General features: G+C 48.6%; 2 protein-coding genes across 4 annotated transcripts; one reads left to right on the top strand and one right to left on the bottom strand.

Annotated features, from left to right (window-relative positions):
- Positions 1 to 305: 305 nt before the first annotated feature.
- trappc1 (trafficking protein particle complex subunit 1) lies at positions 306 to 5,260 on the bottom strand. Of its 3 annotated transcripts, none has more exons than XM_041237265.1 (6): positions 4,928 to 5,260; positions 4,585 to 4,669; positions 4,226 to 4,327; positions 3,065 to 3,135; positions 2,303 to 2,441; positions 306 to 1,050 (listed from the first exon to the last, which is right to left on the bottom strand). In XM_041237265.1, exons 1-6 carry the CDS (start codon positions 5,218 to 5,220, stop codon positions 922 to 924), a joined length of 819 nt encoding a protein of 272 aa, XP_041093199.1. In that variant the 5' UTR covers positions 5,221 to 5,260; the 3' UTR covers positions 306 to 921. The 3 variants fall into 3 exon arrangements, with proteins under 3 accessions (XP_041093199.1, XP_041093200.1, XP_041093201.1); XM_041237266.1 differs by having other exon boundaries at positions 4,585 to 4,689; positions 4,928 to 5,017; XM_041237267.1 differs by lacking the exon at positions 4,585 to 4,669 and having other exon boundaries at positions 4,928 to 5,010.
- Positions 5,261 to 5,455: 195 nt separating this feature from the next.
- On the top strand, positions 5,456 to 13,272 carry cntrob (centrobin, centrosomal BRCA2 interacting protein). Its single transcript, XM_041237351.1, has 13 exons — positions 5,456 to 5,545; positions 6,318 to 6,939; positions 7,369 to 7,453; positions 7,800 to 7,908; positions 8,149 to 8,323; positions 10,286 to 10,402; positions 10,690 to 10,806; positions 11,009 to 11,107; positions 11,645 to 11,881; positions 12,065 to 12,211; positions 12,339 to 12,472; positions 12,667 to 12,792; positions 13,146 to 13,272. The coding sequence occupies exons 2-13, from the start codon at positions 6,346 to 6,348 to the stop codon at positions 13,270 to 13,272; spliced, it is 2,067 nt and encodes a 688-aa protein (XP_041093285.1). The 5' UTR covers positions 5,456 to 5,545; positions 6,318 to 6,345.
- Positions 13,273 to 14,103: the final 831 nt, after the last annotated feature.

The raw sequence follows: 14,103 nt of genomic DNA, 5'->3' as shown, positions 1-14,103 counted from the left end.
CTGCTGAATAATGTTCCCTTCAATAATGTTTCCCACATTATCCTATTTATTGAATTCCACAACCCCCTGGTTATTGAGGGAATGAAAACAACTGACTCAGCATTCATAAGTCCAGTATAAATTATGGTTCGTGAGGTTTTTCATAGAGTCCAGTGAAAAATAGAATGAATCCCTCTCTTGTTAACCATTGAAAAATGTTCCCTTATTGAATTCCACACCCAGCGCTTTGTAGTTTTCCATCTACGTAATGGGAAAAACTGACAATAAATTCATTACATGTTGTTAAATAAAAGATCTCAAATATGTTCATAAAGTTGTTTTTTAATGTCTTAACCCTATAATTCTATGTATAACATTTGCTGACAGCTCTATACATTGCAGAAATACAAACAGCCCATTCAGACAAGGTCAGCAACCAGTCCCAGAGTTTCTCGGGGATGGGAATAAGACTCCCATTGCGTAGCGGTTTCACCTGTTCCAGGTTGGAATCGAGCTCTGCTTGGTAGACTAAACGGTTAATAATTCTTAAAAAATACATTTCAGAGCGACTCGAGTATCTGGATGACCAGATCCAGCCCGTCAGGACATTTCAAACCCTCACTGCAAAAATAAGAAAGTTAGCATTGTCTGTATTTGTGTGGGGAAAGGGAGACCTATGTCCCTTGTTAAAAGGTTAGCTACCAGCTTGATTAGCCCACAGTGTGTACAGGCAACAAGCTCAGGTGAGTCTGACCAAAAACACAGGAACGGATCAGACTGCTACACGACGGGAGTCTTCCTTCCATCCCAGAGAGTGTTAATCGTTTTCGTCAAAATGACACCTCCCGTGCCGGCTCCCGCCCTTCAATCCTGTCTTATTGGGGGGGGGGGGGGGGGGGGGGTGGGGTTTGAAGTGTCCCGGGTCGAAGCGGCCAGCAGAAGCTAGCCGGCCCGGGCTGAGAAGAAGGGGAGCCCCCTGACGAAGCTATCGAGCTTGGAACAGAAGAGATCGCTCTGAATGGCTTCACTCATACTGCACAGCGGGTTCTTTACAACGTACTCCACGTAGATCTGAAAACACACGACAGAACAGGAGCATTATTTATTTACCTGGCAGATGCCTTACAGGTGTTACAGGGCAGTGCAGGGTTACAAGGCAAGATTCACGTCTAAAAAGGATACAGAAGGACCTTTTTATTTGACTGCGTTTGTATTGTTTTAATTGTTACTTTTAAAATGGCAGTGCCCTCTGAGGGTTTCTATTATAGCGTCAAGACAGCCTCGCGTGTATTTCTCAGAACTACCTTTCCCATCATCCCCCTGCTCACTGGTAAATCCATCTCCGTTACATATGTGAGCATGGGAAATGGAGGATGATGGGAAATGTAGTTCTGAGCTTGGTGGGGATCTTATAAAGAAGGCTAAAAAGCGATACATTTCATGTGAAGCCATCTTGCAGGCAGTGGCGTTCCGTTCAATTTAAAAAAAAAGAATTTTTTTTCTTAAAAAAAAAAAAGGAATGTCAAAATGACAGGCTAAAAAATAAATAAATCTTGAAAAAATAACTACGTGGTGACCTAATTCGAGCATTCAAAATAAAAAGGTATTCAGTGTCGACCCAATGGACTTTTTAAAATAGTGAAAAAAGAAATAAGGACTACTACTCACAAATACAGTTATGAAAAAGGGGCATCCAGAACAGGAATAGGGGACACTTTTTTAGCCATCTAGGAGGCAACAAGTTAGGGTTACAAAACGTGTTTTGGAAAAACCTTGATTAGCCTGTGACAGTGTGTATAAGATTTTGGTATCAATGTATATAGTCCTATAAGTGTGATCTTAACAAGGCTGGAAATAAACTCCTGTTGCAGAGCAGTGTCACTCAGTCGGGTAGCAGGTTTTACTGCCATCACTTGATTAGCCACACAGTGTGTCTAGGTACAAGCTTTTTGTGTGATCTAATTAACTCGGAAAGTAAAACTACTAATTATGGTTAATAATTATACTCATTTAGCAGATGCTTTTATCTAAAGTGAATTACAGAGACTAGGTGTTTTGGTGAACTGATTAAATCATCAACAAGATAAGCTGCTTGCTGCTGCAGAGTCTCTTCCAATATTTCAATGAGGTTATCTCGAACTAGCTTGTGTCACAACAGAATTCGGTTGTAAGACGATTACTGATTTGAAGGAGTCAGGAGGGTAAATCGTAGGACCAGTGCTCTCTCACACTCACACACACACACAGCGAGTCAGTGGCTGAGCCAGGATCTGAACCTCCTGGTATCGATCACCTCCCACCCCCCCCCCCCGCCACGGCACACCGTGCTGTAGATCTGGTGCAGCGTGTCTCTGCAGGTGGGCACCCCGAGGTCCGTGTTCATCACCACCTTCACCCCCGAAGGTGTCTCGTAGTAGTGCAGCTTGTACTTGCTGGTCTGGAAAGTCAGGAAGCCGTCCTTCCTGCGGGCCAGGCGGAGAAGTCAAGGAGGAGAACCGCTGTGTTTTATTTACCCGTCTTGCTGGAACTCCCCCCCCCCCGTATCTCTGTATTTGATTCTTCTAGGTTTTTGTCCTGGCTCTTATTTGAAATCCTTCTCATCCATTCATCGTACTCACTGCCTGCTCTTGCTGGACTCCACTCCTAGAAGCAAATATTTCTACTCTTCAGTCCAACTGCTCTCACATGCAATCATCTGCTGTGTTCTGTACTGTGCTCTTATTTGAATCCGATCTTATTTTCTACTGAATTCGCTGTGCTTTATAACTGCTCTGATCTGTAAAGTGATATTTTCACTATTTCCGCAGTGACTACACTCCATTATCTCTATCTGCCAGCCTGCAAGTGCCCCCTGGTGTTCTCAAACACGCTTTACACCGTGACAGAGGTGCGCTCAACGCACAGAAACGTTGGGAAGTTGGCTCTCTTATGAGCAAAAACTCAAAACGCAAGAGAGATTTTTTTTTTTTTTTTTTAATGACTAGTTTGTTGCTACACCTGTTTTGGAGTACAGATAAATAACTAAGCAAGTAAATAAACAGATAAATCAATAAATCAATAAACCAGCGAGGTACAGGAAGGATACATATCCAGAGGAGACATCTTATTGACGAAAGAGCGGATTGAGAACAGCATGCCGTACATCAGCTTGTACTCCTGCAGAGAGAGAGAGAAAGAGAGAAAGGAGAGCGAGAGGGGAGACACATAGACAGAGAGAGAGGGTGAGAGAGAGCGAGAGAGACACACAGAGTGAGAGAGACATAGAGAGAGCGAGGGGGAGGGGGAGAGACAGAGAGAGGGCGAGAGAGAGCGAGAGAGACACACAGAGTGTGACAGACATAGAGAGACAGAGGGGGGAGGGGGAGAGACAGAGAGAGGGAGTGAGAGACAGGAGAGAGGAGGAGACAGGCGGTTAGTGCAGCATTCCCAGTCCTCGATTCTTATTCCACACAAACCCGCCCCCACGCGCTCTCGGGCGGTCTGGGGATAATTCCACGAACTCCGTCAACACGCAGCGGGCGCGTTTGGATCTCCCCCTCCTCTTCGAGGAAGTTGGCGCATGCCATCCATTAACAGATGATGAGCGCCCCCTATTGCCCTGCTACAATATCATCTCGATACATCCCCAATGTTCCAGTACCTGGCACATACTGTAATGCAGGTTTTTTCTCTTCCCCTCCTTCAACATACTGGGTACTGATCAATTATCCACCTCGAACGCCTTCAGCTGATTTATCAACACCTCTCTCCGTTTGAATTTATTATGTTCTAATATATAAAGTTGCGCAGCTTCTAAACTTTGACATTCTCCGTTTATTCCAGCTACAGGTTTCCCTGTTCCAGATGTGCAAATTCTCAGTCTGTTCACTACGGTTTCCCCCTCTAGCTGAGTCACCCCAAAACCTGGCCTTTAGCTCCGTATCCTAATAAAACCTTCCCTTAAGGATCGTGTTCCCATCAATTTAGCAAGAATTTCATTTTTTTTTTTTTTTTTTTTTTTTTGGTTGGCTTATTGCAATTATTTCTGCCCGGCTCAGAGGGAATAGCACACCCATTTCCTTTCTCAAATCCACCTGTTCAATACCTAGCGCCTCAGAATGGCTCGTTTAGCTATGAAAACTCGCACACAGATTCACAATCGATCAGTCGACAGACCCGCTTTTAGCTTGGTAAAGTGCGTAATAACAGGACGGAGAGGCGGTTTGTGGTACCCCGTTCCCGAGAGAAAGCGGCTCGTCTCTCCTACCTCGTCCTTGGAGATCCCGGCTTGCTTTTTCCGATTCCACTCGCTGTAGTGCAAGCACGCCCCGTTCCGATCGAAGAGGTACAGATTGTGAACCGTCATCGTCTGCGAGAAAGAGAAAGGCTGGGCAATTATTCAAGCAGGAGCTAGACTTAGCGGGGTTTAACTCGCCTTTAAACGAACAAATCAACAAATAACAGCGAGTGGGAAGCGGGCAGCGACCCTGTCGAGAGAATCGTGCAGCGTCGACACGGATCGAGATCGTGTTGCGTGCGGTTTTATACGGTCCGGAGAGTAAATAACACCATTGCAACCGGGCTGTTCCGCCGTTATAACACACGGGGAGAGGTTTGCACACTCACCCGCGCTGCGGTGTTGCTGGATCTTTGCGGGTTTCGTTTTCGGTTCAGGTAGAGTTTCTCTCTCTCTCTCTCTCTGCGCGGCTGCCTGCACGCAAATTAAATTAACTGGGTGGGGAAAATTAATATATAAACATAACAACATTACTGAACTGAAGGGATGATCGCTTCTGTAAGCGCCCAGCAGGCTGTGACGCCGGTGTGCGCTGTATATATAATATTTATAATGCAATATGCATGGAATATATTTATAATACTATATGTAGGGAATATATTTATAATGCAATATGCATGGAATATATTTATAATACTATATGTAGGGAATATATTTATAATATTTCTTTACCTTTGCCCACGAGTCTGTTTACTTCCTCTTTCTCCGCTAGGACCTCCAATTCGGGTGACCGCATCCGCGCCTGAATAAAAGACACGTTGCTGTCCTTTGCTGTCTCTTCTCTGTGTCCTTCCCTTTGTTCCAGCCCTGTTTTGGACGGCTTGTCGGTCCCCGTTGATCCTCCTCTCGGACCCTGAAGCAGTTCGGTGTCTCGTTTTACCCGTTAAACCGGGAGCGGGGAATGGACCCTCCAGGACCGTGATTGGACACACCGGAGATACAAAGATTGAACTTTTAAACAACATTTAAACAACTTTTAAACATTTAAACAACTTTTAAACATTTAAACAGGCGCTGTAAACAATTTGGACACGGTAAATCCGTTGGCATAGCAACGCAGTTGGGAGCCCGTGGCGGTTGTCATGGGAACGCGGGCAGCGCGGCGCGGATTCGGGCCCGGCGGGATGACGCGCCCGCTGCTCGGTTGCCATGGCGCGGTTTAAACCGGGAGATTTTTTCAAACTGAATTTCCCTTCCCGGGATAAACAGTTCCGAGGGCTGACCCGTGACTGTCTCTTACCACCCGCTTGGGGATCCGCAGCTCCTGGAAAGCGACTCTCTTGTGACGGAGTTAGTGTTTGTTTTTGTTTGTTTGTTTGTTTGTTTGTTTGTTTGTTTGTTTGTTTACTCTGCCGTACCCCCCCCCCGCTCGTTCCCACCTCGCTGCCGTGCTTTTCTGGACCGCAGTTCATGTGCGATTGGACCGAAACAGAGGCAGACGCGAAAGGTATGAATCCGTTGTTTTATCTGTCTTTTTATTCGGTTTTTATTCGCGTTACTGCGGCAAATCTATATATATGTGGGGGGGTAAAAGCCAGGCGATACTATCCATTAACTTACTGGTTCTGACAAGTCCAAACGCCCTCTTAACACGACTGCAGCAGGGACTGTAATCGAGACTCCCGCTGCGCAGCGGTGCGATCCAGTCCTGGTTTCACTGCGAGTTGAATAATCAGACTCACCTGAGCTTGTTAGCTAGACACACTGGGGGCTGATCAAGCTGGTGAGAAAACCTGGACTGGGTGACACCGCTGTGCAACAGGAGTCTTATTCTCATGCCAGCAGCCTCTCCGAGCTTAAACTAAGGCAGATCAATATCTAAATGCTTTTATATATATATATATATATATATATATATATATATATATATATATATATATATATAATATTGAGTTGTAAATGATTCACAAAGAGTTTAAATGATATATTTTTTTTATTTAATAAATTTCACCCTTTTCAACAGTTGTTCCCATTTTTCTGTTAATTTTGGGAAAATCAACAAGTTTAAAAAGACAACACTGTTGCTAATAAGGGGTTGAAATAGAACATTTTCTGATTTCAGTGTTTGAGACTGGCGGAGTGGCACAGAGATGGAGGGGTTTGTGCAAAGCGAGGACCTCCTCATGAGTGACGTGGAACCCCTCCCGGCCTCCCTGCCCGGCTCGGCGCCCCCCACCCCCTCTGCGTCTCTCTGCCCGAAGGGCCGGGACGCAGTGCTGGAGTCCGGCCGGCAAAACCTGACCCAGTCCTGGCCGCCCAGCCCTTACTCCGCCTCCTCTGGGGAGGTCACGGCCAGGCTGCTCTCCTCCCTGCAGAGGAGCCGAGAGGCGGAAGGACACAGCGGCCGAGTCCGGTCTGTCCCAAGTGACCCGGCGCCTTCGGACGTGTCCCGTGAACCGTGTGCTTGGACACGCCCCTCACTGGGCTCGTCCAGTCGGGCTCTGCCAGGGTCGTCGTTGGCCTCGCTCGCGGCCGGCCCCGCTGTGTGCGTGGAGAGATCGGGCGAGGCTCTGCCCTCTTCTGCTCCGGTTTCCAGTGCTGCTGCCTCTGGGTTCTGTGGCCAGCCCCAGGTGCGTGCTGTTAGGAGCGGCCAGCTCGTTGTCGGGGGCGACCTGGAGTTGCTGGCCAGGGAGATGGAGCAGAAGCTGCAGGTTGGGGTGGAGACCAGCTCTGCAATGGTTAAGGTGTGTGGGTGTCTGTGTGTGTATCTGTGTCTCTCTGTGTGTGTGTGTGTGTGTGAGGGGGGGGGATCTCTATGTCTGTATGTGTGTGTGTGTGTGTGTGTGTGTGTGTGTGTGTGTGTGTGTGTGTGTGAGGGGGGGGATCTCTATGTCTGTATGTCTCTGTGTGTGTATCTGTGTCTCTCTGGTGTGTGTGTGTGTGTTTACCGTACCTCGCTATTCTTTCTTGCCTCTGTTTCAGCGTGCTTTATTACACTCGGCTGTGCTGATACTGTGGGAAGCTTTTATCGGAGCAGTCACAGGACAGTGCAGGAATGTGGAAGCGCAGTGACGTGACTCTTCACAGCGGTGTGGTGTTTCTGTGTTTCTGTGTTTGAATTGTTTTAATGCATGCTAAGCACCAAGCTTCTCTGTCTTCTTGTTGCTTGGTAGAATGGAACCCGGTGCATTTCGGACATGGAGACGGTGCGCTGCCACCTGCAGACCATCCTGAAGGGTTCTGGAGACCCACCCAGCAGTGAGTGCCGGGGGCTTTATCAGCGTCGGACCGGGCTAGAGGCAGCGTGATTGCAAAGTGTTCTTCATACAGTAAACTATTAGTCAATCATGAGGCTTTTATCCAGAGCGACTCACAGAGACTAGGGGGGGTGAACTCTGCATCATCAACAACTGCTGCTGCTGCTGCAGAGTCTCTTCCAATAGGACCTCGTTTGTTTTACATCTGAAGGACGGAGCACAAGGAGGTTCAGTGACTCGCTCAGGGTCTCACACACACACACACACACACACACACACACACACACACACACACTCTCATTTGGAACAGCAGTTGTTTGGTTGTAATGACTCTCTCTCTCCTGCAGGGGGCTCCCTCGGTCCGGTTTCACTGGCTCTGCTAGCCGACTCGATGCAGGAGGAGGGAGGTGATGACGAGGGCTCATTTGAAAGCAGCAGCACAGCCAGCCTGCTCAAGTAAGGGAAAGGGTTCACACTGTTAGAGTCAATCCTTGCTTATCAATTCCTTTTTTAAAATTTTAATCAATTTCAACAACACATCATTGATCACAATTGCACATTAGCACCTGCAGTGTGATCCAGTCCGGGTCAGCCCCGCAGTGTGTCGGGGTAACGCGCTCAGGAGTGTCTTGTTGTTATTATTAAGCTTGCAGTGAAACCAGGAGCGGATCAAACCGCTGTGCTTGTGTGTTGCAGTGCCAGACCCCTGCAGGAGGAGTCGCCGCCCCCCCTGTCGGTCAGCGGACTGGAGGACCTCTTCCCTCGGTACAGCCGGCTCCACGCGGACAGGCCCGGCGCGCCCATCCACCCCTCCTCCTCTTCGGGTCAGATCCTGAGGGACAGTGTGGAGAAGGAGAGGACGAGACGCAGGGTGAGCGGGAAGGAGTCTGTCCATTCCTTTACACGCATTCACACTGAGACACTGTCTCACAGACAGGCACACACACACACACACACTCCCTCACGCACACGCACTGATTTGACCGTCTTGCTCAGGTCAGCACTAATAACGTTAATGGTGTCATGTGACCCAGGATTTAATTAAGCCGCTTGGAATTATTACCCAGCGCTGATTAGCCCCGTCGAAAAAGAAAACAAGCTTTGATTAAGAGCGCCTTTAAAACTGGAGCACAAGACAGGTTCTACACAATACCACTCAATACAATGTGTATAATGTATATAATACATGGATGAGGCTATATTTGCACTCTGATTAAAAAAAAAAGCACAGTACCACAGTAGTGACGTCAAACAGTGATAATATACTTGAACTCTGACCCATCGCTTTCAATTCAAACACAACATGTCTCGTTTTCAATCACTCGACACCCGCAGCACAGAAGAAAACGTTCAAAATGATGTCAAGCTGGTGCGTTCGCATCGCAGAGAAACTGGAGAGGAACAGGAAATTAAAAAGAGGTAAAGGTGAATCGTCCAAATAAAGGATAACGAGACGGACCGTCTGCACAGCCCTGAAACACGAGGCTTAAAAAAACACCGGACTGACCCTCTGAACCTCGTCTTCTTTAATATCAGCATCGCAAGGGGGTCAGAGGATTAGAAAAAATAACAGACGCGCCAGGAATCCCGTCTCGGGTCTCTGAGACGGTTTAGAAACTCGCCTTCGCTCTCGTAGAAGACCTTGATGGAATTATTATCCTATAACTCACTCCTGTATTATTCTCTATATACTGAATATTGAACACAGAGTTTCATTTTTTTTCCATTTAAAAATATTTCCAAATGAAACATTTGAGGGCGGAAACGTTGCTGTTTCAAAGTGAAACCTCAGATAGAAATCTCCTTGTCCCAGGGCTGGCGGCCGGCGCACCAGGCGCTCCACGTGCCTCCCCGACCTTGCTGGGTGACCTTGCCTGGCACGGGGTGGCGCTCTCCGGGGGCTCACGTCGTGCTAAGCTGCTTGGACGGCCCTTCTGCTTTCTCCAAGGCTGCTGTATTTAGAAAGGCAATCTGCCTCGCTAAGCCTCTTACTCTGCGGACTTTGCTGTCAGACTCCCTGGCACTTGGTGTTTCAGTCTCGGTCTCTGCCACTAGAACTTCTCTTCTGCACCAGTCCTTCGAGCCCAGCCCTGGGGGTCAGTTATCATCTATTTATAAGTGTTGTGGTGCAGTTATTATAATTCCATGGATGAGAAACAGCTACACACGTTAACACTGACATGCGTTATTATTATTATTAGTTTATTTAGCACATGCCTTTGTCCAGGGTGTGTGTGAACTATGCATCAGATGCAGAGTCTCTTCCAGCAACGTCTCATCTGAAGGACGGAGCACAAGGAGGTTCAGTGACTTGCTCAGGGTCACACACACACCACACACACACGAGCCAGTGGCTAAGCTGGGATTGAACTGGGAACCTCACAAGCCCTTTCCTTTAAGCGCTGGAGCACACAGCCTTCGAAATCACCCCAAAACAGTAATCGCTGGTACAACTACAGGACACAGAAACATACTGTGGAACTTGTTATTTATTTTTCCCCAAACATCGAATGACAAATAAATGCGTGAATGATGTGTAAGCGATCAATCGTTTGATTTGATATGATATATATAATCACAATTACTATGAAGCAGGTGTGACAAGATTCAACTAAAGCACAATTACAATGTATTTAAGATTCTCTCTCTCTCTGTCTCTCACTTTTTTTTCTTAATCTGTTTCTGTATCGTTCTCTATGTTTCTCACTCGCTTTCTCTCACTTTCTGTCTCTGTCCTCTCTCTGTTTCTGTCTCTTTCTGTCTCTGTCTCTCTCTTTCTGTCTTCTCTGTCTGTCTCTGTCTCTCTCTCTTTCTGTCTCTTTTCTACACACAGCACTGTGAGAAACAGATACAAAATCTTCACAACAAGACCCTGGAGCTCCAGCAGCAGCTGGCTCTCGCCGTGTCAGCCGACAGGAAGAAGGACATCATGATCGAACAGCTGGACAAGGTGGGACGCTGCTAACCTGCTCGGCAAAACTCGCTGCTGCTGTCGGGGTAGTTTCCAAGCGAACTGCCTCGATGATCGGAAGCAGCGTTTTCTGTACCAGGCGGTTAAAATCACAAGATAGCTTTTAAATTGAGTTGAGATTATTTCCTCCTGTAATGCTGTTCTCTGTAGCTTTCGGTCCCTGCACTTTGTGATGGCGGGCCACTGAGAAAGCAGCGATGTAAAATAAATATTGCCAAAGCTTTTCAACACACGTTACATGAAATAAATGTTAATAATGTTAACAGACTCTGGCCAAGGTGGTGGAAGGGTGGAAGAAACACGAGGAGGAGAAAAACGACGCCATGAAGAGACTGCAGGAGGAGAAGGAGGCTGCAGAGAGGGCCCAGGGTAAACAGCAGAAGGTGAGGGTGAGGGTGAGGGTGAGGGTGAGGGTGGGGGGGTGAGGTGGGGGGTGGGGGGGGGGGGGGGGTGGGGGGGGGGGGGGGGGGGGGGGTTAGGAGGCAAAAATGGCCTGGCTTTCCAGAGTTGATGTCACAAGAGAATTTATTCTGTTCTGCAAATGAACAAGTTGAGCGAATGAAATGCATGCCCTGTTCCCCTCAGATGCTGCTTCAGTTTGAGGAGAGCCTGTCTCAGGCTGTGGAGGCCATGGCATTGGAGCAGAAGCAGGGAGCGTGCCTGCAGAAAGAGAAGCTGCTTCTGGTGAGCCCCCCCTGTATCACGAGGGAACCTCCATTTCACTTCAGCCAGGACCCTTAAACACTCGCCCTTGAAAAAAAAAATACAATAAATGTGTCTGTTTTGAATTGAAGTTTCTCACTGCGTTTCAGTAAACTCTCTATTCCGGTAGAATGCCGATCTGGAAGTGCAGTTCTTTCACGGATCTCCTACAAAAAAAGGCACGCAAACTTCGAACTTTCTTTAAGCTAAATATTGCGTACCAATTATTTCATCCCAGGTTATTAAACTCACAGCGAAACCAGGACTGGATCACACTGCTGTGCAACAGGAGCCTTATTTCCATCCCTTCTCAATGTGTGTCTCTCTCTGTGTGGGTCTCATTGTGGGTGTCTGTGTGTGTGTGTGCTGGGATGATCATAAGACTCCTACCGCTATGCAGTGGGACTCTCACTGTACTGATTTCCGCCCTGTTTTGCAAGCCTGACAGCATGTGGCTTGCATCCGGTCTGCAGCAGGTCTGATTCCTGAGCTGCTTCGTGGTTTTTGTCTCCCTGGCAGGCGGAGGAGCTGGCCGGCTTGCAGAGGCAGTTGGAGGAGCAGAGGCAGCGAGGCCGGGCCCTGCAGGCGGAGCTGGAGGAGGCTGGGAGAGCCAGGCTGCTGGCGGAGAGGCAGGGGGAGGCGGTGAGAGACACGCTGGGGGAGCAGAGGGACGCCTGGGCCGGGAGAGAGAGGGAGCTGGAGGAACGGCTGGCCCAGCAGGAGAAGGACTTCAGCAGGCAGCTCGAGGCAGAAAAGGTGGGAAGCAGCAAGGCAGGCATGGAAACTCCCATTGCATAGCGGTTTCACCGGATCCATTCCAGGTTTTGCTATGAGCTTGATCTAACCCCGCTGTGTACAGGTAACAAGTGCAGGTGTGTGTGTGTGTGGGTGTCTTATTTTGTGTTCTACGTTTTGAAATGTGTGTCTTCCCGTCTCCAGGAGAGACGAGAGCGGGAGAGCCAGCGTGTCCAGGACTCCCAACAAGTCCTGCTGTCTGTCCAAGCGGAGGTCCAGCGGCTGGAGACAGAGCTGGACGCTGCACAGAGGGACAGGGACACCTTGCGCATGGAGATGAGCCTGGCTGAGGTGGGTGGGACTGAGCCAGGTCCTGGTGGGTGGAGCCTGGTCCTGATGGCTGCTAATTGAAAGCTGCCACAATAAACTCATCATTTAAAGAAGTAACTAACTTGTTGACTGTGTGTGTCTCTCTCAGGCTCGGTTTGAAACTCAGAAGTTGAAGATGGAGTCTGAGTTGAAGATCTCTCTGGAGCAGCAGGTGACTGAGAGACTTGCTTTCCTGCACCAGGAGCACGCAGAGCAGGCCTCCGCGCTAAGAGAACAGCACAGGTAACGACCCCAGAAAAACAAACAGCCGGGCTCCACAGCGCCTCCTAAGGGTGAATGCGCATATAGCTGTGGCCCAAAGTTTTGCATCATCACCCTATAGAATGAAAACATTTTGCTTCATAGAGTCCAGTGAAAGCTGCTGAATAATGTTCTCTCTCTGTCTCTCTCTCTCTCGCTCTCTCTCTGTGTTTCAGAAAGCAGATCACGGAGCTGAGCGCTCACCACCAAAGCGAGCTGTCCGATCAGCTGGCCCAGTTCAGGGCGGAGCTGCAGGAGAGAGAGGCGAGGCATCGGCGAATCACGGAGGAGTATGAAATGAGGTGCGGGTGGGACAGAACCTGGGGGGGGCTCCGATTACTTCACTGGGTCTTTTGATCTGAAAAAAAAAAAACATATACCTGCCTGCATGAAAACCTCAGTGCCTTGCAGATGCCTGTTCTGAGAACACCGAGCCAGTTCTGAGGTTCTGAGAACCCCGAGCCAGTTCTGAGAACCCCGAGCCAGTTCTGAGGTTCTGTTCCAGTTCTAAAAGGCTGCATTGTCTACCAGGTTCAGTCTGGGTATGGACAGCAGTGTGCAAATCTAGCAGCTCAAGATGTGTCGCTGATCTCCTTTATATACCTGTCTGCATGAAAACACCTCGGGGTGAGAGAATACATTTATTTATTTGCAGGCTGGTCAAAAACCAGGAGGAGATTTCGGAGCTGCAGGCTGGGCAGAGGAAAGCAGAGTCTCAGAGAGCAGACCTGATCAATCGATTGCAGAGCATGATGCAGTCTCACTGGAACGAGGTTAAATAAATTATAACCGGTTAATTGAAGATCAGTCGTTTGCAGAGCATGATGATCGTCTACTGCCGTCTGGAAGCCACTCGTGCTACGACCCTGGACCGGGCACACTCAGCGTCGTGCTAGAGGGCAGAACTCCCCCTCGACCGTCGTATACCCGTCCTGAAGCATTGAGAGGGGCTCCCCCAGGAATGATGGCGGGGTGAGAGGGGAGGGAAGTCAGGCTTCTCTTGTCAATCTCCTTTTTTAAAATCGATTCCCAATTCCTTTCCAATGAGAACAGTCACCACAGTTCTTGTCATGGCTCCTGAAATATCAATTCTGAATCATTCGAATGAACAGGAGAATTGATTTTAAAGAGGAATTGCTCTGGACTTTAACCGCTGGATCACACTGCCTCCTTGAACACCTAGATCACCCCGAGGAGGATTCCAGTTGAAATGCTGGTCTGTTTTTACTGCATTTCGTTTTCCTAGACGGAGCTTCAAGGTACAGACCAGTCACTCTTCCTGTCTCAGCCCAAGAGCAGCACCAGGCAGGAGCTGAGAGACAGCGGCTCGGATACCGAGCTGAAGGGGGCGCTGAAGGGCAGCCTGGGAGAGAGGCAGGAGGGGAGCGCAGGCAGGGCCCTGCCCCAGGATCTGCAGCCCGGCTGGGCTTCGAAGGAGCCGAGGAGAGGGAGGGAGCCTCCTGGGGAGATGGGAGGTAAAAGCTATTATTATTGAGTCATTTAGCAGAGGCATTTATACCTCCTTGTGCTCCGTCCTTTGGATGAGATGCAAAACAAACAAGGTCCTATTGGAAGTGACTCTGCAGAATAGCTAATAATAATAATAATATTAA

This window comes from Polyodon spathula, chromosome 44, assembly GCF_017654505.1.
Source record: "Polyodon spathula isolate WHYD16114869_AA chromosome 44, ASM1765450v1, whole genome shotgun sequence".
In the NCBI taxonomy this organism is placed as follows: domain Eukaryota; kingdom Metazoa; phylum Chordata; class Actinopteri; order Acipenseriformes; family Polyodontidae; genus Polyodon; species Polyodon spathula.
Note: the sequence above shows the minus strand (reverse complement) of the source record. Positions and strands in the feature narration are given on the sequence as shown.